The sequence below is a fragment of the Rhodnius prolixus genome, unplaced genomic scaffold, assembly GCF_049639745.1.
Source record: "Rhodnius prolixus isolate KJV_2025 unplaced genomic scaffold, Rpr scaffold_4, whole genome shotgun sequence".
Classification (NCBI taxonomy): Eukaryota; Metazoa; Arthropoda; class Insecta; order Hemiptera; family Reduviidae; genus Rhodnius; species Rhodnius prolixus.
Window position 1 is genome coordinate 43,622,168 of NW_027411614.1, and position 27,699 is coordinate 43,649,866.

At 35.5% G+C, this 27,699-nt stretch overlaps 2 protein-coding genes across 4 annotated transcripts in view; both read right to left on the minus strand.

The window, feature by feature from the left end:
* The window catches only part of LOC141456099 (E3 ubiquitin-protein ligase MYLIP-like), a 63,294-nt gene that overhangs the window by 31,386 nt on the left and 4,209 nt on the right, over window positions 1-27,699 (minus strand). For all 3 annotated transcript variants that reach the window (XM_074131768.1, XM_074131767.1, XM_074131766.1), the window contains one exon: window positions 15,850-16,043. In XM_074131768.1, the coding sequence (XP_073987869.1) occupies window positions 15,850-16,043 (194 nt within the window). The remainder of the gene's footprint in view (window positions 1-15,849; window positions 16,044-27,699) is intronic.
* Window positions 7,234-27,699, minus strand: part of Hel25E (ATP-dependent RNA helicase 25E) — a 205,016-nt gene continuing 184,550 nt past the window's right edge. The window contains exon 10 of the mRNA XM_074131763.1: window positions 7,234-13,244. Within this exon, the coding sequence (XP_073987864.1) occupies window positions 13,213-13,244 (32 nt within the window). The 3' untranslated portion in view covers window positions 7,234-13,212. The remainder of the gene's footprint in view (window positions 13,245-27,699) is intronic.

The window sequence follows — 27,699 nt, forward strand, 5'->3', positions numbered from 1 at the left end:
TAACAAAGTGATTCCATTAAAAGTTGTTCACAGGAAAAAAGGTTGAAGTCCTGGACGAAGCACGGTTACAATAAAGTTCAAATTAAACCCCTTTTAAGTATTAAAGTACAAAATGTCGAAAATTCAATATATCGATATGCTTCAAATCTCGATACAAACATAAATGTCATTGCTATTAAAATTATAGCAGATAATACGTCCGTAGAATGCATTAACGTGCCACTTCAGAAGATAACCTTACCATACCCACCTCAATTTAAGCCGATCAGCTGTTTATTCCAAAAAGCTTATCATCAAGAACCCTTGTTATGCTCAAAAAATTAAATTTGAACAAAACGTTTTGACGTGAATACATCTTTAAATTTGCTATCATATGGAGGCAATCCAAAAAACCTAATGATAACAAAATCGGGGGGATACAGTTTGGCATTATAGTTTCGAATCTATCGTCTACGTCCAAAATTAAATTAGACCACTCAATAGCTTAAGGACCAAAGATTTCATTACGATAAGCTAGGACTGTGACGCATCGCGCGCGGTGGAGAGGGAAGCGCCGCCATTTTGAGAACATTTTGCTGCGTATCGAGATTTGCAATTAGTATAACTTTTAACTCGGAGAAGCTACGATGTTCGTTTAAGTTTTAATCGACAGCTATCGTCACAATCTATCGATTGTATAAAAAACATTAGTGTAAAATAGTGACAGTGAATATAATAAGGTGTTAGAATAAAAAAAATATCAGAAATATATAATGTCGACCAGTACGCGTCGAAAAGCCAAAACCAAATACAGAGATCGTATACGGTTGGAAAGGGCTTCTTAAGAACAATCTAATGGTAATAATAAAACACCATATGACCGAGTCAAGCTGTGCCGGGAACGTAAAAGAATGAATGCGGCCGAGCGGATCAACGACGGTGTCAGTACATCTGCAGTTGGGGCGGTTGAAATTATGCAAGTGGATGATGAAATCGCTTCTACATCGACAACGGACTGTTTAAGCATAGATTGTGTCCGATCGTCGATTTGTTTCCTTGATTTCATCCTAAATACATAAATGAAAATATTTTATATAAAAAATATAACCCGTTACGTAAACGTATTCACGTACAACACACGGCCGGGTCCATGACACAGCCAGTTTTTTTTTTTTATTCGATTTTTGCTAAATATATGCTTACAATTTTGGTGGAAAGAATACCAATTAATAAAAATCAAATTTTTCCAACCAAGATTTCTTAGTAAGATATCGCGTCTCATTAATGTATAATTAAATAAAGATCAGCTGTAACCGCCTATGAAAAAGAATCAACCATACAATCGATAATTATGCAATCTTGCGAGGACATCAATTAAAATAATAGTTGATTGGAGCGCAACAGCTGACTGGTCCGACCACTACTTCAGACAGTACTGGCAGACACATTGGCAACACAACTAATTCTTTGCCGACATTATTATTCGACAGCACCATTTTTTAAATAAATTTTTTATTAGCCTAGTTTTACACCTTTCTATTCTCAGCTAAGAATTTATTAAATACATTATAATACGAGGGTCGTTTGAAAAGTCCGTGCAAAGTCAGAGAGATAGCACCACTGGCGCGTATCGAGGTTATGTTTAGTTAGTAGCATCTCTTGGAAGAACACACACCAAGTAACAGCCAGATCGGTCTATTTCTTTGTGTTTGGCATTCGTTTGAATCGAGGAAGTCGAGTGATTTTCAAAAAATGGACGAAAAAGAATTTCGTGTGTTGATTAAACACTACTTTATGAAAGGCAAAACGCCTCAGGAGACTAAAGAGAAGCTTGATAAACATTATGGTGACTCTGCACCTTCCATTAGAACAGTTTATAAGTGGTTTCAAAATTTTCGGAGTGGCCATATGGGCACAAGTGACGCTGAACGTTCTGGACGCCCTGTTGAGGTTACTACTCCAGAAATCATTGATAAAATCCATGATATGGTGATGGATGACAGAAGAGTGAAGGTGCGTGAGATTGCTAGTGCTGTGGGCATCTCGAATGAACGGGTACATAATATTTTGCATCAACATTTGGACATGACAAAGCTATCCGCAAGATGGGTGCCGCGATTGCTCACGCTTGACCAAAAACGAAATCGTGTGAAGTGTTGCAAGGACGGTTTGCAGCTGTTCCAGAAGAATCCGTAGGACTTTAAGCGTCGTTTCGTTACTGTGGATGAAACATGGATACATCACTACACTCCTGAGACCAAAGAACAATCTAAACAATGGGTTACCAAGGGGGAATCTGCGCCAAAAAAGGCGAAGACCGTTCCTTCGGCCGGAAAGATTATGGCGACTGTCTTTTGGGATTCGCAAGGAATAATCCTCATCGACTATCTGGAAAAGGGTAAAACTATTACAGGTGCATATTATTCATCGTTATTGGACCGTTTGAAAACCGAGCTGCAAGAAAAACGCCCACGATTGGCCCACAAAAAAGTCCTTTTCCATCACGACAACGCATCAGCTCACACCTCAGCAGTTGTGGTCGCAAAATTAATGGAAATAGGGTTCCAACTCGTTTCACATCCCCCCTATTCTCCAGACTTGGCTCCCTCGGACTACTATTTGTTCCCCAATATGAAGAAATGGCTGGCGGGAAAAAGATTTTATTCAAACGAGGAGGTGATTGCAGAAACGAATGGCTATTTTTCAGACTTGGACATATCCTATTATTCGGAAGGGATCAACAAGCTAGAGCAGCGTTGGAGGAAGTGTATAAGCCTAAAAGGAGACTATGTTGAAAAATAAAAAAGGTTTACCCCAAAAAATTAAGTAGTTTTTATTTTTGCACGGACTTTTCAAACGACCCTCGTATGTACTTTTACAACCGGCCAGATTAATGTCACTTAGATAAGTTAAGTTGTCTAGAGAACTGCTTTTATTAACTTTGTAAAATTTTACTAAGTTTAAATCGAGATAGAAATTATTAATTTTATACCTCTCGTTTATTACAATAATTCTATAGATTTCTTAATGCTTTATTAATTACCTTGTAATAAAAATATTTTATTAGGATCAATATAAAAAAATTTATGATTAGAAAGTTCAATTGCCAAGTGATAATATGGAGAGGTTAAAACTCAAGGATATGTCTTCTAAAACTCTTTTCAATAGAACTCATTGGCCTACAACTTTTACAATACTTACAAAAAATCTTATTTTATCAGCTGTCCGTTATAAAATACAACTGTGGCGGCAAATCCCAGGACACTGTAGCCTTTATAGAAGAAGTAAATATACATAAAAAAAGTTATCTAGTCGTTACTTTTTGGCCTCTTTAAAAGATAGATAACTCATTCTTAGAATTTTAAATAATTAAGGACGAACTAATAATATAAAATCAATGAATCGTTAAGAAAAACAAACGAGATGATAATGTTGAGAAAATTTCTCTAATTAAGATTAATACAGTTGTGACGTTAATTGTGACGAAATGAAAGACCAAAGTGTTAGGGAAAACTATATCGTAATGGTATCGATAAAATTTAAATATATTTGGAAGAATAGACTATTGTACCATTTAGTTCACATTTTATTCTAATCAGCATTATACAGTTTATAAAACCGGAAATTACGCTGAAATGTAACTTTAAAAAGCTGCTCTAATAATGGGTAGATTTCTGTAGAAAATACATTAAAGTAACAGTTACAAATCTAATTGTATGCAATGTATTTACATATGTCTGGAAATAAAAAAAACCTAGAAATATTTCAAGAAAATCTGGAATGTCTAGCACAAACATTAGGAAATAGGACGACCCAGACACTGCACAAAACAAAAGAGGCACTTTAGAGGAAATGAATCCTTAGCAAGTTCCAGGAGCATGCGGATTATGGAACCCTCCCGCATCCGAATTTCCCCAGAAATGTTTGAAGGAGTAGGGGGAGAAAAAAAAAACAGGAAACTCAAAAATTGAATCAGTAAAATGGTACTTCCGTTTCCACTGATTTTAAGACTACTGAAGGTGGTGGGCCCGCCTTTTGTTGGCACCTAAACAAAATATCAAGTATACCATTTCCTGTAATTTGTCCTGAAGTTTGTTGTAATTAAACCATAAATATTTGAAAAGTAGTTCAAAGAAAGTACTAAGTAGTAAAGCCGTTTTTTGGGGTCTTTACTCGGAAAATTCCACGACTACAATACTTCCTATTGAAGTAACGCAATTAGAACTATTTTCCAGACAAGGAAAATGGAAGAAAATCCAAATGGATGTGTAACTGAGACTTATCCTGAGGAACAAAAACAACCAATTCACTTAGTAGAGCAAGATCCAATTAATAGAATTAGGACCATCCACTAACTTCAAGAACAATGGGCACCACCTTAGTGAGGGACCAACCCACTAAAGAGGCTCCTCCTGCAGAACTTAGTTATCTTAATGGTAAGGTACACAGTAGGAGTGCTAAGTGATTACCATTGTGTTAAATTCTTGCACACTAAAATACCCAATAGAAAACTAACTGTTACGCCCCCCTGAACATCACCATATTCTAGTGACAACTTCAATGTGAAAACAAGACAAATATCTGCTAGGCCGGGTTTTCAACAAAATCTGGGTCACAGATGGTTAACATCTTAATACCTCACTTTCTCTAAATACCATTTTGGTGTAAACATCTCCACGCATTTTCGCCATATGGTTCTTCTTCTGAGTCTGTAGAATACCCTATCTGGGTATGGAATAAATGTTTATTCAGTTAAAGCGAATTACTCCCCACTTTTAATCTTCAGATTGACAGATCGTCTCAAGACTTTTAAACCATTTACTGATTTATTCTCTAACGGGCTGTACTGTTTATTGTGAGGGAAATAGATATACTGTGAGCTCAATCACAACAGGTGGGACACCTCATTAAAGTCGGCGTGTCAAAATTTTGGAAAACCCTACCTAACCTCTGGTGCCGTGTCAATATAGAAATATTCATAATTTTCTGATATTTGCAATCACTGTAAAAAAAAAAAAAGATTTATTAAATGACGCACTTTATGGTAATTGATCTGAGGCAAGTTTACAAGATACTTATTCTTAATTATTACCGTAATTTCTTCAAAGTTCTCGCTAAATTATTTAAAATTATACAATATTTTTTGTCTCTGTCAATGCGTGTCACCTTTGACACGCGTGTCATAGGTTCGCCATCACTGCTATAGTATGTAAAGATGATAAAACAACTTGTGGCAGGTCTTCTAGTTCTAAGGTCAGTAAAGTTTGTCACTAACACCATCTTTCTCCACCAATGCCCAAAAAAAAAGAAGTAGAAGACCCCCCCACCCAAAATTGAAAGGAACTGCGTGAATTCTAGGAAAGGATTCATTTCCACATTAGAACTACCCAAGTTCTCCAAAGAAGCTAAAGGAACAGCGGAGACTCCGACAGATATAAGTGTACATCTTCCAAGTGCTTTCATGTCTCTTATAGCAAAATCACTTTCTCCCAGATATTTCGAAGATGATACCCTAAATTAGGAACTTTTTTTTTAGAGCACTAGGATAGATAAAAAAATCCCCAAACTTTGTTTAATATTATCCACGTTCTTTTCAGGCGGTTTCTAGAGGTTAAGGAATGTTGGTGTAGAAGTCGTCAGCAACAGCCTTGAACAGCTTGCAAACTCGATGGAAATACAAAGCAATAATTGCAGTAGAGAAATTGCGAATATAAAAATCGCCGACCTAATTGTTGTAAAAAGGATGATGACTAACGAACTGATAAGGAAGTGCTTGGACGCAGTAGTCCAAGATAAAACATGGCGGAAATGAATGACCACCAACGGATCTACTTTTCTTAATCTAACCACTATTGTTGATAAAAATTGTTTCAATCTCTTTTGCTGCGTTCAAAGGAGACAACTAAAAGAAAAAAGACAATTGAATAAGAGAATAACAATAAAGAAGACAAATGATTCAGGAAGAGGGAACGTTCTTTTCCAGGAGGTCGTTGCCAAGAACTTCCTCCTGCGGCGTTCATTTCAAACATTGTTTCCGGTACCCAGTTTTGTCAGTAATGTACGGCCTTGAGTTCATAGCACCTCACCCCCACCCGTCTTCCCTGATCGTATAAACAACATTCAGTTAAATTTTGGAAATGAAAATAAATATGTAGATTTTAAGCGAAAATAACTGGGATATACCTGGAGATTTCAGGGTTTGGTTTAATTTGTGCACTTTCCGTTCTTTGGTTCATGGAAAATTAAGTCTCTTATCTAGTGAATCCTCTATTACTTCTCGAATTTTCCTTACGGCAATTTTCGAAGTCTTTAAAATCAGTTTCAATTGAAACTTTGTTCGATGAAGTTACAGAGATTACAGAGATCAAACTATTTTAAGTAAAACTTTTGAACGAGGTTCAGTATGTCCGAATCATATTAAGTCTAAAGAAGTTGATGCAGCATGTCTAAGAACGCCTTAAAGATGTGTAAACTAAAGGGGAAACATTCCGATTGAAAATATGGTTGGATTCTAAGTGGTGGTTACACTTCCCGGAGCTTTTTCCAGCGCAAATGCCAGCCTTCAGACACTGTTCTATCGTTACAGACAACAGGAGAAAGAAGAGTAAGCCGATTCGAACCCGAGATCTCTACGTTGGAATACATTGTACACTAACCACTGAGCATTTCCTACCCCCACTTTTGTTTGTTACACTTATTGAGAAACTGAGTACAGTTCATTGCATTGCCAGCTTCCAGTCAGTGTTCTATCGTTACAGAAAACACTGTCCATTAAAGGGCTATGAACTGTAGGAAGAAGCTTCTTGATCTCCCACGTTGGAATACCACGGAGCATTTCCTACACCTACTAAAATATTTCCCAAAGCGAGGGGAAATTGGGTTCACCATTAGTTCGTCCAAACATTGTACCAACATCTGTTTTCCTTTGCAGAAAAAGGAAAACAATAAATTTAACTTTAGCGCTTTAGATAAAAGAGCTATATATATTGGTAAACCAGCGAAAAGGGAAAAATGGACACTCGGCTGTGAGAGTATTGAGGTAGTAAGGGAGTACAAGTATCTGGGGCTGTGGCTCACTCCCACTCTGTCTATGTCAAAGCATTTAAAAAACAAATTGTCAAAAGCAAAAATGAGTCTAAATGTGATCTGGTACCAATTTATAGAAAATAAAGACATACCCTATACTGCAAAAATAAAAATCTTCAACTCCGTTTGCAGATCAAGTATATGTTATGCTGCTCAGGTTTGGGGGTGGAAGAGATTCGAGGAAGTGGAAAAGCTCCTGTATTTCTTTATTAAAAAGCTATTTAGAGTCCCCATGTATACATCCTCGGCATTTATTCACTTTGAGACCAAGTTGCCACCGATCTTTTTGTTTACTTTCAAATTGCACCTTGATTACATATTGAAAACACTACAATTACCAGACAATAGGTATCCAAAAATTCTGACCCTTCAGGTAATAACTAAACATATGTATTGGTTTAAAGAAATTAGAAACTGTCTCCAGAATTATAATATAAATGTAACTTTAAATATAAAAAATTGTAAAAATAGTGAGTTATGGAGAAGTAGTTTTGTTATTCTTAAAGAAACGTTAAAAAAAGAATTCTACAATGGGGTTCGGATGAAAATAAGAAATTCTAGTGTATCTCCCTGGTATCGAATGCTTCAGTATGATCTAAATGATAAGTTTTATATAAATAATGAACAGTCACTTTTTAATATTAGGTGGATCTTCAAAATTAGAGGTGACCTACTTGGCCTCAACTATAAAAGCTTTAAAAGTTCGGATACTCTGTGCACGGTGTGTGACCGGGAGGAGGGGGAGGATCTGTTCCATTTTCTGGCGGTTTGTCCTGTGTATGATGAAATTCGCCGGAGGTGGTTTGGGTCTCCTGTTCTTTCCGGAAGCGATGTTGCGGGCTATCTGAACGGTGGAAGTTGGGATGCCCTAATAAATTTTTGTAGGATGGCATTTATTCGTAGAGTAAATATATTATATTAAATTTTCTTTATATAGGCGCTTTTATTTGATTTTTGTTTAATTGATTTGTGAATATTGCTTTTTAAATGTTTAGTTAAGAAAAAGGTTCATTATTCTTATTTTATATTGTTTTTTTCATATTTTTATTCTTCAAATTAGAGTAAAATTGTTTTGTTAATGTATATAATATAGTTCATTATATAGACTCCACTGACGGCCGTAAGGCCAAGTTGCTGTCTTTTAACAGATACTCAGTAAAGTTTGTATATTTTTAAATTTTTTCTGTATATATGGCACAATCAATAAAGACTTTTTCTTCTTCTTCTTCTATTGGAAACAAGATTGGTTTTCCAACAAGCCCTCCCCAAAAACTGAGACCACCGACTGGCACACAAAGGGATACAAGGAAAAAAAAAGGAAGTTACGTTTGAGGAAATCTCGCCTACATTGCCGCAAGGGCAAAAGACAAAGGAGTTCGATTGGGAGGAAATCCACGGATTATGGAAACCTCCCGTATTCGTTCTGGACAGCAGCTACACACTGGTGGACAGCTATATTAAATATGGCGAAACAAAAGATTATGAATTCAATATTTATTTCTCCCACACAAATATCCCCAAATATGAAATTCTCACCAAAAAAGGGAAACACTGTTTTCTAGTCCATTCACTCGTAAATATTGTATGAAATTAATTCCGCCATCTTGGCTGGCAAAGGGTCGAGATTAACACTTGCCTGGGTAACTACGGTTAAAATAATCTCTACAATATGTATAAAATCAAATTAAACGCACCAAACGATTTAGGATTTATACAGCAGAAAGCGTGTCACATGAGTCTAGCAGAGCTCTAACAAGAGTTAAAACAAATGGTTTAATGAAAAACCGCTAAAACCTTTCTCATACTGAGGCTTTCGAAAGATCTAATTTAAAACATTACTTCCACATTATGAAGTTGCTGACAAATAATCCAAAGTTTCAAGGTGACGTCTCAGATTCCTAAGATTTTCCTACGTTCTTTAGCTGTATTTACACACACAAAGATCTACTTCCTTTTAAGGATCACCCACTGGAACTTCAAACAGCTATTTCCGGCGCGCTTTTCTTTTTAAAGTTAATATAAAGTAAAACATTTTAGCCATATAAAAATCGCAAAAAAAGTAAAAGATTAGTACAGACATCTAAACTTCCGTTTTTGTTTTGTAATTTCCTTTAATTTTAGTAAATCGTATTTCAAGACACGCACGTTGCTTATTAGAAATTCATTTTGAAATAGGACGAACAATATTCTAGTTCACACTCTCGTAACAACCAAAATAATCTAATACGAAAGTTTATGACTCCAAACTTCAACAATACATCAAAAACTCAGCGCTCATTACGAAATGGGTGGTACATGTTTAAACTTTTGTGTTTGTTCATTGCCGCCTTAAAAGAATATATCTGTAGCTCGGAGGGAAAAGGCACCATGTCCATTTTTTTCGATTTTCAGATTTTGGCATCATTTTACAAATTTTTTGTTGCTCTTTCAACAGGTGTAAAGCACTATGACCTATGTTTACTATTAAGCGATTTATGTATTTTTAAAAAGCGCTATGATACTTCATTACTTAAGGGTAAAAGGCACTACATGGGCATAAATTTTTTTTCCCAATGGAGATCAAAATAAAATATTTTAAAATATGGGAGTTAAAGTGGCCATACCAACTGTAATAATTACGGTGAGAAGTACAGGAAAAAGTATAACCGGAAAAGTGGAACAAAAAATGAATTTGGAAAAATATCTTCATTTGGCTCCCCTGGAAAATTTACTTTTTGTGACATGGTGCCTTTTCCCTCCGAGGTACAGATATTATAAACGATAAAATGATTTGGTATAACATTAAACATGGAGTTGTGCCTTTCTGTTTTCTGTTCACATGGCGAGAACTTCCAGCGCTTTGATAATGGAGGGTGCAGTGGTATTAGGATGGCAAGCAGCATCACTAAATCACACAAAGGAAGTAATGTCGGCATCCCTTTGAAGTGTTTCTTGGGAAACTAGCTCCCCCATTTGACGTAACCATTAATGTTCTACGGAAAAAGCTTCTCACCAGATTTCCCGGTTATTAAAACGGCTACCAATTTCTTATGACGAAATTAGAGAGCGCCCGAGAATCTGGACACTTGTTGAAAGCAACAAAAAACATTAATAGTAAAAATGCAGTGTTGGAAGAGAAAATATGCCCTAAAATCATGAAAACTGCTAGGAGAAACTTGAATTGTGAAAGATTTGAACCAAATTTTGTGTGTACGTTTATGCTATAAAAACAAAAATATACCATTTATAATTAATTTTATGATGCAACCTATGGTAAACTTTTATTTCTTGTGCAAGGCCAAAACAGAACAATTTTTATTGCACATATCTCTCGTACACTTTCACTGTGTGCTATTTATCTTTAGGGAGTTTAACGTACAAAAAAAAACAGCATCACTTTATAAACAGATGAAGTATTGCATACAACCAAAATTGGGTCTGGCGTTATCTAGCAACAATCACAAGTTATAGTTTTATTTTTAATAATAAAAGAAAAGTAATAATTTCTGATTTCATCACAATAATGTAAGTGAAGTAATAACTTAATGCTTCAACGTTGTTAGAATGTTTACTTACGGAGGAATGGAAATTATGTAATATTTTTGTTTACAATATGATCCATTTTTTTTGGTATTAACTAGAAGAGGAAGTACTGCGTATCATAAAACTGAAATCATCAATGTTTTAAAAGATCGCTAAATCTGGGGAAATGTTTTTAGAGATTATTACGCACGCGTGAGGGTGAGAAAGAGAGAGCTCTTCTAGAAAACGAAAACTCCATTAAGTTCGAACTTGGAACTCATTTCATTCATTTTAGCGAAACTTCTGGTGAAACTTCGAGTTTTGATCAATATTCATAAACTTTTTTAAAAACTTACATCGTTTTTCTTTAATAAAACAAGACCTAACACTATTTGAAAAATTTTTTTTTGCTCCAGAAAAATGAATTCATATTTTAATAACCATTAGTATACCTTACATTTATTACACTTGAAATCGGAAACTAATTCCGGAAGTGGCACTTCCGGTTTTACGTGGCTCCTACAAAAAAAAAAAATTGAACACATTTTTAATACTCATGGGACCTAGGAACGTGTTTTATCTCTGGCGGAAACTTAAAATGAAAAATCTCTATACGACTATAAGGAAGCTGCTGGTTAGTGAGAGAAGGCTCCATTTCTGTGTTTAAGATGTACGAGGCTAAAAAGCCTGACCAATGAGGTGGACATGTGCTCTAAAACTTTCAATACAATATTATCGATTATTATTTCCTTCCTAATTAGGTTACTTTCAACGAAGGTTAAGGGTTATGCAATAGGAAAATCCAGGATTATAATAAATAAAAGTTGTCTTAAAAATATTGAAAAAGTTTAAAATGAATAATAAAATAGCAAAGGCTAAATGACAAGTTTAGCTTGACTGAATAATACAATTGAGATGCTGAAATACTTCTCACCAAGAGTTGGTAGAGAAAAGTTTCTATTATTTTTAATAATAAAGGTGAGGTAAGAAGTGAAAGTTTCTTGGAATGAATAATTTCTAGATGTTCGCGAGATCTCTGGAGGTAGCGAGGGAGAGAGAGACAGAGACAAAAACTTATTAAAACACAAAAGATGAACCACCATCAAAACAGGCGCGCTTCTTAGCTTCATCGTCAATTAATACTTGGGACTGCCTTACTTCCACTAATTAAATTTGATTTGTTAAGAAATCTTAGTCTTTCACTCTTCCTTCTTAAGCCAAAAGATTGATTTGAGATTTACAGTTATCACTAGAGATCATCGTTTTGTGGTCTTCTTAGTACTAATAAGTGCTTTTACGTTCTCAGGTACCACAGTAGCTCGCCAAGCTGAGATACAGATCGCTGTATCTCAAGAAAGATTTAGCCCAAAATGCCGCTACTTAAAATCCAACACCAAATTAGCTTTCCCATCACAATCCTCTAATCACCTCAGCTCTCTTTCAACCGGATACTCAGACTAATACTTCTTGCAGACTCCTGGCAGTGACGGCCCCCGTCGATAGGTACCAGGTTGGATGAAGAAGTCTGCTGCAGACTAATGGCTACCATGTTTAGGTTAAGAACCATTGAGAAGAACTAGCAAGAGAAAGTTTGTCACTGTGTTCACAGCATAGTGTTTATTTATTTACATTTGTAGTCATAATTATAGCAAAATAAAGGGTGTTGTAATATGAGTGCGCGAGAGAGAGATAGAGTGAGCGAGTAAAGAATAAAGAAACAAAGAGAGATGGCCAGAAGCAGTTTAATGATGATGTATATACAGATCGCTGTATCTCAAGAAAGATTTAGCCCAAAATGCCGCTACTTAAAATCCAACACCAAATTAGCTTTCCCATTACAATCCTCTAATCACCTCAGCTCTTTCAACCGGATACTCAGACTAATACTTCTTGCAGACTCCTGGCAGTGACGGCCCCCGTCGATAGGTACCAGGTTGGATGAAGAAGTCTGCTGCAGACTAATGGCTACCATGTTTAGGTTAAGAACCATTGAGAAGAACTAGCAAGAGAAAGTTTGTCACTGTGTTCACAGCATAGTGTTTATTTATTTACATTTTTAGTCATAATTATAGCAAAATAAAGGGTGTTGTAATACGGGTGCGCGAGAGAGAGATAGAGAGAGCGAGTAAAGAATAAAGAAACAAAGAGAGATGGCCAGAAGCAGTTTAATGATGATGTATAGGTCATAGGAACATTGGATACGGTGGCCAGGGAACAGTGAAGGCGGTCGGCGCACACATGTGTTCACGTGACACCGGCGTGATCACGCACGGCTTGCAGAGAACGGCTGCCCCCACCATCAGAGCACGCCGTGCACTCATGCACACACGAGAGTGTGCGCTCTGCTGGTCACGTACCTAGTGTTTCCCCCACCCACTCCTAATGCTATTCAACCTAATTTCTAAAAAAAATCGCCCTTAACACCTTAAAACACAAAAATAAAGCCATCTTAAGATTTAAATACACCTTTTACAGTTTAACTGTCTGAATTTAGCTCACAGCTATCTAAATATTTAATTTTTCTAGTGCAGCTGGTAAAATATAATACGATGAGAATAGATAATTTTTTTAAAAAAATTGTATATTTATTACTACAGATCGTTTGGTTACCCCTTGAAACCAAACAGAAAATTATAAAATTTAATATTAATTAATAGTATAAATAAATATGGCATCAATATATAAAAATAACTCTAGCTGAACTGAGGAAGTGCAACGCTATAATACAGGGTGGGGCAAAAGGTATGAACCGGTTTTAAAGGGATGTAAAACAAAAAACAATTCAACTTACAGAAATTATGTTTATATTGTTTAATTCAGTACAGAATCTAGTTTTTTTTACATTAAATTTGAAAGATGACATCATCTTGTTGGACGTAGGTGGCGGCCAACAGCCGCGATGCACTCTGAATGATTCTCTGAATTCTGAAGATTTCAACCTGCTCTTCTGCACATTTCGATGGGTATTGCAGTAACTTCCTCTCTGATTCTGTCCTTTGTGGGGGGGGGGGTACATAAAGAAAAAAGTTTTTAAACGTTGTCCACATACCCAGGAAGAATTTAAGGACAGAATCAGAGAGGAAGTTACGGGGCAATACCCATCGAATTGTGCAGAAGAGCAGGTTGAAAACTTCAAACTTCAAGAGTGCATCGCGGCTGACGGCCGCCACCTACGTGATATCATCTTTCAAACTTGATGTAAAAAACTAGATTCTGTACCGAATTAAACAATATAAACATAATTTCTGTAAGTTGAATTGTTTTTGTTTTACATCCCTTTAAAACCGGTTCATACCTTTTGCTCCACCCTGTATATTGTGGTAATTGTGTAAATATTTAGATATTTCAACCACAGTAGGATTGCCATAGTTAAAATCGGAAATAAAAATAAAATACTTTTACTGTCTTTTACTGTCAGATTGAGGAGTTCCGATTTTCCATTTTGCGGTTTTTTCTATAAATATCCGGTCAAAGGGGATACTGAGTCCAGCAAGAGATTTGCCGAAATCAAAAATGAAAATTCAACGATTTGATTGGTCGACCTGGGGCCATCGTAAGATTCAAGATTTTAGACAAAAACTTTGTGAGTAGTTAGATAACTTTCATTTAAAACAGAAACTGCTTCTAGAAGCAAGATATGTAGGTTTAATGGCTTCCCTCTACGAGTTATTTAAGTGTAACGCGCGGCCTCTATAGCTGTTACATTTTAAAAAATGAATTATATACGTTGAAAATATCATAAAAGTATAAATAGAGACGGAAGTATTGGGTTATTCCTTGAGAGGGAGAAGGGGTAGATAGTATTATTTACGGAGAAATATATTTACACAGCCTCGCCGTCATGGAAACAAGTTTTATCTTGCCTACTGTTTGCCTTTCAGTTACCCAATACAGATAGGTTCAATCCCTCACTATGCCATATATATTCTTGGGAATAATAATTGTAAGTAGCAATTTAAAAAAAATTGTTTTTGTTTAGTGCGAGAAAAAACGCAAACCCAAATTTTCTCTTAACACGAAAAAAAAAAACGGGATCGGTTTAAAATCCTGAAGGGCTGTCGAATTTGAGATAATGAATCGGGCTAAGTGGTTAGACCATTGCTTCATATTCTGAACTGAACTCTGCAATTTTGGCGACCTATAAATAGACCTTCTCCAGAGCGGCTTTTGCTGCCAATATTTCAAATAGAAGCAAATTTCTCCTCCTGTCCAATTGAACACAAGGATAAGACTCGCCCACAGTGGGATACAAAGATTCTGAGCCCATCTTGCCTCTAAACGAAGGCCATTTGTTACTGACAATGCCGCTAGAAAGTATGCTACTACCATGAGCCAGCTGAAGGCTAGTGGACTGAACTTGTTGAATCTATCAATTCAGTCCAAAAGCTGCCAGGGCCAACACAGCTAGTGGAGAGTCTTTAAAAAAATGGTCAGCAGGACTAAAAGATATCCCAGATCATCCAATTGATCTCCCTAATCACTAAATTCGGCCGAAATTTTGGGTATCAGGCATTCCACGCTAGAAGAAAACTACCGCAAACAGAATCCTCTACAGCCTACTATCAACTTCTTGGTAACACCAGCCACACGGAAATGAAGGAAGGAACTTTGATGAAATCAAGAGGACCCTACTTCCTGGCTAAAATTGTACAAGCGAATCTAACTTCTTTAACCTCCCTCGGGAAACCTTTCAACATTTTTTTTTCTGGAGGTTTATATCGGAATTCGAGAAAATTCTCGGTAAACTAAAAAAAAATCTATACACTTAAGCCAGTCAGTCGATATTTAGTCAATTTTGCATTCAGGGAAGGGATTAGCTATGAGGTTAGCATACTGGACTCCCACGCGGAGGTCCCGGGTTCGAATCCAGCAGCTGACCCTTAGATTTTCTCTTCCTAGGAGCTTCTTACAGCTCACTGTCCGGTGATGGACAGTGTTATCTGTAACGAGAGAACACTGTCCGGAGGCCGGCAGTGCACTGGAAAAAGCTCCGGGCGCTAATGACCTCAGCTGTTGATGCGCCAAAAAAAAAAAATAAAAAATAAAAAAAAAAAAAAAAAAATTTTGCATTCTCGGCTACTCTGAAGGCACAATTGACCTAATGACGATTGACCTATAAAGGAGGACTCTTGCAACTCCAAACAAAACTATCCTTAGAAGGCTGTGGATAACATTCTCAAGCAAACAAATAGGAGTCAATGTCTGATTTTAACTGACCATTAGTGGCTTGCATTCGATCCCAATATCATAAAAAAATAAAGGAAGTAAATAAGTAGCAATCACCTGGTAGTTTCCTGTAATACTAGATGCGGCGGCACCCAGAACTTCACTTTCAACATGAATCTCAGATTGTTCTGTCCCAGGGACTTCCTTTCGACTGGATTTCTCAGGTTCAGCCATAGTTCGGTGTTCTTCACGGAAATGTATTTCAAACCAAAATAATCCATTTCCGTTCGGATGCCCAGAATATCACAGACCTGGAAAATAAAATTTATTATAATTATAATTATACTTAAGGTTGATGGTTCAGAAAAGGAAACAAATTATTCTACTGTTGTCATAGCAACAATGCTATGGACTAAAATTATTAGCTTTGCTAAAAGGATGCATTTTTAATGAAACTTATTTAAAAAGTTCTTGAAGTGAACAACTCAAATCGCCTCAAATAGCGAGCTAAGACCACAGTGAAAGTAACTAAGTCTTTCAAGATTTTCGACTTTCAGTTCACATCAGAAAATGTGGCTTTTTTAAATTAGTATGAAAACGAAAAAAATATTTTAAAAAAGTTCAAATTTTATAATTGGTTTTGGTGCCACAATGGACTTCGAAGAAATGCTCTTCGACATACATAAGTAGCCCATCTCGGAAGAGACACTTTACCTCAATCAATTTTTCATTTTTAGATTTCTTTTTATTAATTGAAAAACGCCTCCACCGATTTTCTTTCAACAGGGGAGAACATTAACTTCATGCTTGTTGTTATAAGATTGCAAAAGAAAGTGTCTATAAGGAAAATCCACTACAAAAGATCTATTATAGCTGTTTAAAAGCGTATTATTTCCAGCAAGGGCAGCGTCTGTGAAATGTTACAACACTGATGGACAATGATGCGCTAGAGTTAGCCTACTGCAGACCCTACTGTCTGAACGGTTAGCTGCAGTGTAAGGGCACTTCAAGAGAAGGGCTGGAGGTACGCTTTCCTTTCAAGTCATTTCACTGAACTTACTATTGCAAGTCTAATGTTTTCCTTAAATTATGTTAACTTATCACAGCGTCTTTATCTACTTATTCATATAAATTCCTAAATCATGCTGGAATCAATTCTCCCACTAACGACGACAACCTATCTAAGAAACTGTTTCTTCTTTTAATGGACCTGTGGGGGAAGCTGTGATGTCACACTTCCTCCAAAGTATCCTTATACTGGCCAAAATAGGCAAAATATTTGTACCTAACCATTTTTCTTTTTCTAACAATTTGGATTTCGAAAAGAATAAAATTTTGTAGGTAAATTTTAGTAAGAGTAAGTTGTGTTAGTGTAGACTTCCGGGCAATGTTCTCTCGTTACTGTCTTGACTATCCATCACCGGAGATTGAGGTGACGTAAAACGTAATTAAGTATTTTCCCTACCTGTATTCAATAAACAAATCCATTGTTTTTTTTAAAATACTATTTACGTCTAAAAAAGAAAAAGGAGTCTAATTAAATTCAATGGACATTTTGAATACAATGTAAATTTTAAGAATTAATTAATATCTCTTGGCATTCACGACCTGCAAATTAAGAACCTCGTAACAACTTTTATTATAACCTTCATCATGACATACATTCAATCACAGATGTTTTAATTTCTATTTTGTTTATTACTATTATAACCACCCTTGAATTTTTTTTTTTGAACACTCATTGAAACACTGTTTTATTAATCAAAATCGAGCTAAGATTTACTGAGTAATTAGTTTTAGAGGGGGGCTAACCTGTCTCCCATAGGATCTACAGCACCGAGAGACCTCCAAAAGCCAATCTATATGAAATTGTGAATAGAATGGCAACTGACTCACGAAAATTGGTCCACGCGTTTAAGCGTTATGTTGCTTAGAAAAATAAAGATAACAATTTTTGAAAATGCCCATTTTTGGCAACTTTTTTCTTTCTTTTTTTTCTAGAAATCTGTTAGATCTGGGTTGATGCAAAAAAGTTACAGTTATAAAGGAGTATGTACCCTATATTATAAATTTGGGAATTTTATATTTTATAGAAAAAGAGTAAATAAAAATTGTCAAAGTTAGGCCTTTTCGTGCACTTTTTTCACGATCAACCCTACAACTGTCCCCTACCTGACAGTTTCGATACTTACAAACATGTTGTAACCTGACCAATAGAAATCTGTCAGTTTTGTTATTATAATAAATAAAAAGCGAGATTGCCCTCCATTGTGACCCTTGCACGCAATGTGCTGGTTTAGAATACCAGTGAAAGCTGGCCACCAATAATAATAATAAAAAAAGATGACGTCGTGCTTATCAGAACAATGAACACACAAACCGACATTTCCTTTTAACACAATGAACGTAATTCAATTTTCTAGAAGCTCAGAATTTGAACTTAAAAAAAAATCAAAACTTATCTGATTAGACAAGCCTAAACACCCGTTTTCAAATTGATCCCCTCTTAGACCATAAAAATATTGGGCTTTCTAAGGTTACATAGGTGCTACAGCAGAACATCTAGTATGGTCCGATCACTCAGTTTGAACCTGACCTTAATTCCCTAAGGTTCTAACTTGTACATTTTCTTCGACTACTACTTCTGTGAAACCACAATACAGGAGGGGCTGACCATACTCCAGAAACTGACCTAAAAACGAATTATCTTAAAGAATGATCGCAATAAAAGTTACAGCGGTATCTGTAATATTATTATAAGTTTAGAAAACATCATTGCAGCCATTATGGGGAAAATTGAAAAAAAAGAAAATTAATAATTTTTCTTTTATTACGTAGCATAGTTACTACTACTACTTAAAGTGGTGGACATGAAATATTTCTTGCTTTACTGTATTTTTATTTAAATAAAATGTTCTTCACGATAAGAGAGGTGTATTTTTAAAGCGTTCCCTTCAAATTAGACTCTCCTTTGAAGTGCCAAAATTCAGTTCACTGAACTGTCTTTCCAAGCATGAAAATATTCGATGAAGGACAGTAACCACAATAAAAGATGTAAAAATTTCCAACAAAATTATAAAAAAAAAAATTATTTTTAGAGAAATGTCTAATTTGAGTGTTTTGCAAATGCGCAATGGAACTTTTACCAATATCAAATTTGCTCTGAATAATTTAGACCGGAAGTGTTTAGATAATTTCTATTAAAAGGAAGTCTTTCATTAGCGAAAGTTAGTTTTTCCCCGGATATCCTTTTCAGTTAGTTTTAGAGTGAGTGAGAGAGGAATACTTTCCGCACGCCTTCAGGGTCTTTATACATTTCCCGATCACAGAAATATATTTAATTCTTACCCGTATTTCGCTTCTTTTTTTTTTTTTTTTTTTTTTTTTTTTTTTTTTATAAAATCGAACATCAATCTGGAACATAGGGAAGAAAATAGCTAAGTTGTTAGCGAATACTGGACACCCACGCGGAAATCCATGGTTAGCTGCTGTCCGGAGGTAACGAACCGTGTTGTTGGTAACAAGAGAGAGAGAGAGAACACTTTCCAGAGGCCGGCAATGCACTGGAAAAAAGCTCCGAGCGTCAATGACCTCATTATACGTATTAAAGGTTTTTGCAGTAGAAGATGGTTGGCACTACGCTTAACTCCTCGATGATTCAATGGAGGAACTTTGGTTTTAAAGGGATTTACCACCCTTTGCCGAAGCTATCTCCATGGAAAGGTAGCCCTTGAAGATGCAGGGTATTGGTACCTTGGTGTGCACTGTCCAGGACAGGTATGGCGAACCTTTTTGAGACGTAGGTCAAATTTTGTTCTTTTTTATTTAGTACTAGCTCTTGCGTCACTAATGCCCATTAGCACAAGAGTTAAGTTTGAACGTTTTAAACTGAATATTTTCAAAACTTAACATCTTTAAAATTCAATTGGCTTAACCTTAACGGGTAAAAATGGGGCGTGGTTTGACGATTTAAAAATTTTTAGTGGGGTTTTAGAACTTTAATAATCAAACTAAAAGGTTATAGATAGCATTGAAATTGCTTTTGTGTCAATGCGTGATTGAAAAAAAGTACAGATAGAATATAAATTATCCACAACAATTAGAAAATCTAAATCAACCCGCGTAAATAAACAAATGGTTGCCTAGCAATTGTGAAAAAGCTTGCGCGGATCAGTGTCTGAGCCGCGGGTCATAGGTTCGCCATCCCTTGTCTAGGGTATTGTGTCCCTACCCGCATAGTGAAAGTGCATAGAGTACAGCGCTAGGAACCCGTAGGATTGCAACACCCAGGAAGCTGAGCACGCAACAGCCTCTCCCAGCGGGAAAAATATTTTATAACTTTTATTTATTAACTTTTTCAGGAAAACGAACTGGCATCTTTTTTTATTATTAATGGCTGTTATATATTTCAGCGACCCCGTTATCGATTACTCTTCAACCCGAACAGCTTTGCAAATATATTTTATAGGAAATATCAAAGCTAATAAATCAGTTTTTTAAAAAAAGTAGGTGGAAACGTTAAGTGAAAAAGTACATTAAACATAAAAAAGCTTTTTGGTAACTCCAAGGAAGAAATATGGATAAAAAAGAAGAACACGATCAATATTTCACATCGGGGACAATCATCTTGCACCGTAGAAGAAGCTCAGTGAAGTGAATGAAAGAAGGGAAATGGAGGCTGTGTCCTCCCGCACAAGAGACTGGGGAGGAAGTGATCAAGAAAAATGAATCCATAAATGGAAGCAACACTTACGAGATCGGCTCTGTGACTCTTTGTTGGTGGCGGCTACCACAATATTTCCCGCAATATAATTTATGGTAACTCCTTAAATTGATAATCAATGCGCCCTTTTCTGACCCTTGCTCTACTCCACCCTTCTTCAAAATATTTAATAAGAAAGAAGAACAAATAGGTTAAGCTTTCCTTTTGAATTTTTAGGTGAACATTTTTATTAAAATGTGGGGCTTTTAATTTGAAAGTGTAAAACAATTTCAAGATTATCAGGACATCACAGTCTCTTATAGGGTAAGTGGGTACATGTGGTACTTAAAACCCATTAAGGCTGCGCTCTCTATTTATAGCGCACACATCCTTGTACTATTCGATTAAGCTTGTTTATTTGCTTGGTTAGGTTCATGTTTCAACATGCGTAACTAGGATTTGGGGGAAGTAGCACTCTCCCACTTTGTGGTAAGTCTCTTAGAAATGAAGAATAGTAATTAAAAACTCGGCTGCCAATAAATTTTATTACATTCTCTTAACTTCTCGTCAGCGAATATTGGAATCGTCTTTACTTTATTTTCAGTTTTGGAACCAAGAGGACCCATAAAGAGAATAAATAAATACAAATAGATTATATATGCATATCAAGCTGATGAAGTCACAAAATAATTGTTTAAAAAAAAAAAAAAGTTCCAACGAATTAATTTTTAATCTCTTTATCGTTCCGCTAAGGAGTTGACCAGGAAGGGACCTGGAAAGTGCTATTGGCAGAAGGCACTTCCAAGATATAACCCCAGGGAAAACTATATTAAAAATATCTACAGTTTTCAAGCAACTATATTATTTCAAAAAAACAGAACCTTAATAATAATAAAAAATATAAATAAAGTAAAGTAAATTACTACGAAAGCATTCTGCGCTACCGAGATTAGTGGGCGAGGAATTATTTATTCTAAGGTCGTAATTTTCTCGGATAGTCAGGCGGCTGCTCTACGAGCTAATAGTTCCAACTCAAGTCTGGTTTGGGACTGTCTGGGTGCCCTGAAGGAAATTAGTGACCATAATAAGGTCTTTCTGGTTTTGGTACCTAGTCATTCAGGACATAAGGGAAACGAAGCGGCAGATTTATTGGCCCGAGAAGGCTCTGCGGGACACTTCGTTGACCCGGAGCCCTATTTTAGGGTTCCGAAGTGTGTTAAGACTGCGACCATTAACTTATGAGTGCAGAGTAGGTCTCAAGAGTGGTGTCTTGCCACCACTGGGCTGAGACAGGCGAAGGAGTTCATTAAAGGCTATTAGCCGAGGCTGACTGCAGAATTAATCCGTCAAGACCGATGGGCTATAAAGATGATTGTAGGCCTATTAACTGACCACTGCAGGCTCAGAAAACACATGCATCGCATGGGCCTGGCAGATGATAGCCTCTGTAGGTTCTGTCAGGAAAAGGAGGAAACGGTACTGCACGCGTGTTGTGCCAGTGTGAGGGGCTCGTGTGGCTAAGGATGTTACTTCTCGGGGAGGAAAAACCAAGGCCTGTGAGCTTTACCCAAGAGTCGCTCTCCAGCATTAAGAGCTTTAACGTGAGGGGAGCCACAATAGATCCAAAGGGGTCGCACTGAGGCCGCCCTAGTCTAATCTAATCTAAAGTAGTAGTAAAGTAATCGCTTATTTTTTCAGGCGGGGCTTAACGGACCCAACTACCAATTAGGTGTCGTGGACGGAGGCGACTAGCAAACATAGCTTACTGTTAAAATTTCTTTTATTAACACAATTAAATAAAATCCAAGGCCTAAGACCGGGGAATCGAACCCACTAAACCAACAATACATCTTAGCTTTGCGGGTCTCGCCTCTAACCGCTCGGCTACCGTGGCGCCTTAATAAAAAATATAAATAAATAAGCTTTCACTCTTTACGCCATAGTTGATATTATAAGTTATTTATTCAGTTTATACTTTTTTTATTACAATTCCTAGTTAGGAGTGCACGGCTGTTGTATAGAAAGTTAAAAACTCTGCACGTCTTTTATTTTTACTCCAGGCTGGTGATTTCATTGCTAACAGATATGATTCTATTTCTTTAATTACAATTAAAGTTTAATTTCTTCCTCCATTTAAAGTAGCTAATTCCATTAAAATTGTTCATTTGAGTTAATTTACTAAGAAAATGATGTTCTAATAAAGATTGTAATGCTTTTAAATAGCAATTATAATTATTAAAAGCATTACTTGAAGAAAATCGCTAAGAAGAGTAGATTTCTACGTTCTTATTTTTTGTTGGAACTTGCTGGAAAACCGCTCGATGAATTTTCCTCAAATCATTAAAAAGAAAAATAGAAATACTTTTCACAATAGGCTATTTTCATCAGTAGTGCCCCAGCCGAAGAAAATGTTAACAATAAAAGAAAATATAGGCTAATGTATTACTAATCGATCAGAGAGCTAGGAAACTGCTTTATAGATTGGAAGGTTTCTGTGAAGCCAAACACATTCACTAAAACCCGTTCTCTAGTGTGTGATTATTTAGTATTTATGTAGAGCACTCAGTTGTGTGGGAGAAGTGAATATCACAGATGGGGTGGCCTCCATTTTCAAAAGACTAACGTGTGATTAAATGAATGGAATTCTGCGAATTAAAAAAAGATCTCAAACTTGTGTTTGTGTGTGGACACATGATTCATACTTAAATTTTCTTGCAACTCAAAATTTTTTTGAAATACATCCTAATAATCAACATAATAGACTTTATGTACGAAAAATTTTAAGAAAAAAAATTGCAGTAATTTTCCAGATATTCTCAAAGTTACTTAAATAGTAACTTCCTGTTTTTTTTTCCACCAGCCAGACAGTCACAAACTTACAGACAGACAAATTCGATAAAACACCACTTCCTTTCATAAATTAGGAAGCCTTAATATGGACGTATCCGGTAAAATCTTAATTCTGAAAAATTTTAAAAACAAAAGCTACACTGCCTCTTTTTACGAGAAAGTAAAATTACCAATAACTGGAACTATATATAATTTTTTTTTAATTCAAACTAATTGAACTACAAGTTTCTTTGAAGTTTGAAAGATCCTTAGGAGTATGACCAGAAACAGAACATAGACAATGTAATCATCACGTTGTTCAGGTGATACAGGTAGAAACCGTTGTATGGAAGATTACCAGGAAATTTCAGTGAAAATCCAAAGTATTACAAAAAAAAGTGACAGAATTATTTATTTTCATAAATAGAGCAGGAAGAGAGACAGTCATCCGAGTTTTACCACACTAAATTATTTTTGGAAAAATATGACAGCGCTAAATACTAGGAGCTCAAAATAATTGGCCTCAGATCATCAAAATAATTGGAGCCACAGCTAAGCGCTTACTATATAGGAGCTTTAATACATGCTAATGCCAAAATGTCTACTGGCTGGTGTCCCATTCGTAAAAATGACCTTCAATTTTTATGAATACCATTCCCTTAGCAATCCACTTGAACTTTAACCCCCAGTTTGATGATAAAGAGTAATTCTCTTATCTCTTCTTTCAGAAAACATCTACTTTTTAATCTAATTTCATTTGAAAATAATGTACTTAAGTAGTAATCTTGAGCTAGATATGTGATAAAAGATATTATTTTAATCTTATTTTACATACTTTTCAGTAAACATTGTTTTAAAATTAAAAAAAAAATGCTTCACTCCAACTATTGGATAAGATTACCCAATTCAAAGGTCAAGTGTTTGCGATAAATCAAATCAGGTAGTAGTTTATGCAATTTTTAAATTTGAAATTATAAAAAAAGTGGTATGAACACTCGGGACAGAGGACCTAAATCTGATCAGACTGTCGAATCAATAGAAATACTGAAACTTGTTCATAACACCTAAAATTCGCAAAAAAAGATGGGTGGAAGATCAGTCCAAGATGTTGCGAACGGTAATAACTATTTGAAATATGGTACAGGATAACCTGTTCAGTAATTCCCCTTTAATTAATAAAAAATAATTTTTATAAAATCCACTGACAGACTGAAAGTTTAATTCTGTTAATAAAATTATAGCACAGTACACAGTAAGTAGTTCTCTACTATAAAATATAATTTTGACGTCTTACCACCAAATGCGGTGGTATAAATAATGTAAGATATAGGCAGCTACAGCTGATTACTGAACTATTTTTGTTTTTTGTGAAGATGGCGGATAAAAAATGTTACTGGTCAAAAAAAAGACCCAATACTTTACGGTACTAAGCTACCAAGTCAAACCAAAACACGCTGTGCTTAGATTTTATCATGGAATGATAACGCAACGGTGATACAATACGGCCACATGCAACAAAGAAAGTGCATTCAATAAGCTTTACCTTCAGTAAAGACAACAGTGCAAAAATAAAAAAAAAAGTTACTACAAAGTTTAAGCTTTCTCCCATTTGACGCTTAGAAGTTTAAGGTGAGTTCTATAAAACGCTTTTTTTCTCAAGTAGTTTTACCAAACCAACCTTCAAAAATACTAAACAAAAAGAAGGCAGTAATGAAGTTAACCAAGGAAAAGAAACTATAAGGAATAAGTTTGTTAAGAAGAAAGCGACAACCCAAACAAGTAATGGACACTGAACAATACTTATTCACACAGTTCTCCAACTGTGAAGGTTAGGTTACCGTCAGGGCACAACAGCTGTCACAACAATTTCATTTCTTCTAATCAACAAATTTAAATTTATTTTATATTTGCTTCATAATCATCTAAGGGAAATAGTAGCGATCGTAACTCATTTTTTGAAATTCTCCGTAAAAATATTTATAGGGCGCCCTTAGCACGAAAAAATGTTTTTCAAAAATCAAAAAATTGTTATTTTCTTACTCGCTCGAGAGCAAAGTAAATATTAATAAGCATAGACCCTTAGATTTTCTCTTCCTAGGAGCTTCTTACAGCTCACTGTCCGGTGATGGACAGTGTTGTCTGTAACGAGAGAACACTGTCCGGAGGCCGGCAGTGCACTGGAAAAAGCTCCGGGCGCTAATGACCTCAGCTGTTGATGCGCCAAAAAAAAAAAAAAAAAAAAAAGCATAATGCCAAAATAACTGTGGAAATGCAGTAATTATGTATTCCATTTTGATTCAGGCATGACATAGGATTTCCCAGCTATTCCAGTCAAACCAGATTTCCTTAAATTTTTAATTCGAACGATTATAAACCTTCAAACTTTTTATTTAATATAGAAACTAGGAGTTGAAAAAAAAAAAAAAAAAAACAATTTTACAAATTAAAACTGAAATATTTAAAGGAAAAACCAAGCCACAAATTACGAAAATTAAGTTAATATTTATAATGTTTGAAGTTTCAAGCTATTTTTTAGTAGATATTTGCAATTCTAATGAGATTTGTTCTCATTCTTAGTGTGAACATCATTTCATGGATATATGGAAGATCAATTCCCTCGTTTGGTAATCTCAGAGGCGTGCAACAGGTTACATTCACAAATCTCAACGAGCAATTTAGTAAGGATACTTTAAAAACAGATGCTTTACAAAAAAAAAAGCATTTTAAGTTCCCCTGAGAAACACTAAAAAATTTTTAGAGGAAGAAAAACTAGAAATTTTTAACCTTTAGCGATTTTTCCAGTTTTTGCGTTCTGGTAGAAACTTTTGGCCATCGTTTGTATAGTTATTTTAAGCATTTAAACCAACTGCACTTAATTGTGAAGAGGATTGTTATTATGACAGATGGTATATTTCACAATGCGCTGCGAGTGGCTGTATATAGAGATGTACATTGAAAGCTCTCTCAGTTTACCAAGAAGTACTTTTAACATCACTTCTCCATGTGCCACTTAAAACAATGTCCTTACATTAATATGTATAGTAGAATTTTATATAAATATAAAATTAAAATACTGTTTCTCTATTTCCTCTTCCGGTATGTTCATTTCATGAATAAAGTGAAATGAATATGATTTCAATATGAAAATAAGGTTAAAAAATTTGAATAAATTATCACCTAATTGAGACCGCGTTTCAAATTATTCCAATATTTTATTTGCAAACAAATTTAATGATGTCCAAAGATTGCTGAAAATTACTTTTAATGCTGTACTTTTCGAACAAAAAATTTCTAAAATATTGTTAGGATCATAATACTTCTGAGGTTAAGAGAAAAGAACTGTTACAGTTAAAATGGAAGAACAGCTGAAATTTCTTAAGAGAAATCTATTATTTGACACGCGATCTCAGCAAAAGGATAGGTTTTGTATGAATGAAGAGTAAGGAAAGACTATTGTACAACATTTTTCGGGCTACAGAACATGAAGATCAAGTTACCATGTTAAGAGAACCGGAGGAAAGAGTCTTGACATACAGACACAAGTCTACTTCCGTTCCTGTATGGCAGTTTAGAAATGGGAAAGAGCTGTAGGCCGTGTCAAGCAGCATAATCCTATAATGAGATGTTTTACTACTAATTAATCTTGTTACAAAATTAACTTTAGTACTTTTAAGACACCTATCTTTAATTTCAGGTAGTCATTAGGTTGCTCTTAATAAAAGCACATAAGACAATGTAGAGGTTAGTGTCATCTTGAGCAAGTATAGAATGTAGTAGATGGTGAGGTTAGGGGCATTTGCTGTCCCCAATTGAATTTACTTTTTGCAATATAATATTAAGATAGTTTGCAAAATGATATTTGTCTCAAAAGTACCATCGATAGCAACGCCATCTCTGTGCAAGCCTCTGGAAATCGATGGCCGTCACGTTTTGTTATGGTCAACAAGTACCCTTCTCCCACCACAACCATCGGTTGGCAACAATTTAACATTTATTCACAAATTATGAGTTTCAGACAATTTTTCCCATTATAATTTGCATATTTGAAAGGTACAGCTGACAATGGTGAGATAACATTTCTCAAACCTTCAATGGCACAGTAGGCAAGGATCGAGCTGTCACTAAAGCGACTAAAGCAGAAGCAAGGGTGTGTAAAATTTAGGTTACTGAAACATTCATGGATTGAAAAAAGTTACTGAGAAAAAAAAAAAGTGAAAATGCTGAGAAATAATACTATTCACCTCCAAAAAAAGGAGAGTGCCGAAAATAATCTGTAATCACCTTCCAATTTTCTTTTATACTTTTCCAATTCCCCCCCCCCCCCAAACGAGGGGAAAACGAGATTGCAACAATTCCTCTGTCTGTGAATAAACGGCATAGTAAAACTGATGTACAGCAAGTTTACGAACTCCCGAATGTTTTAAGGTTGATAAAAA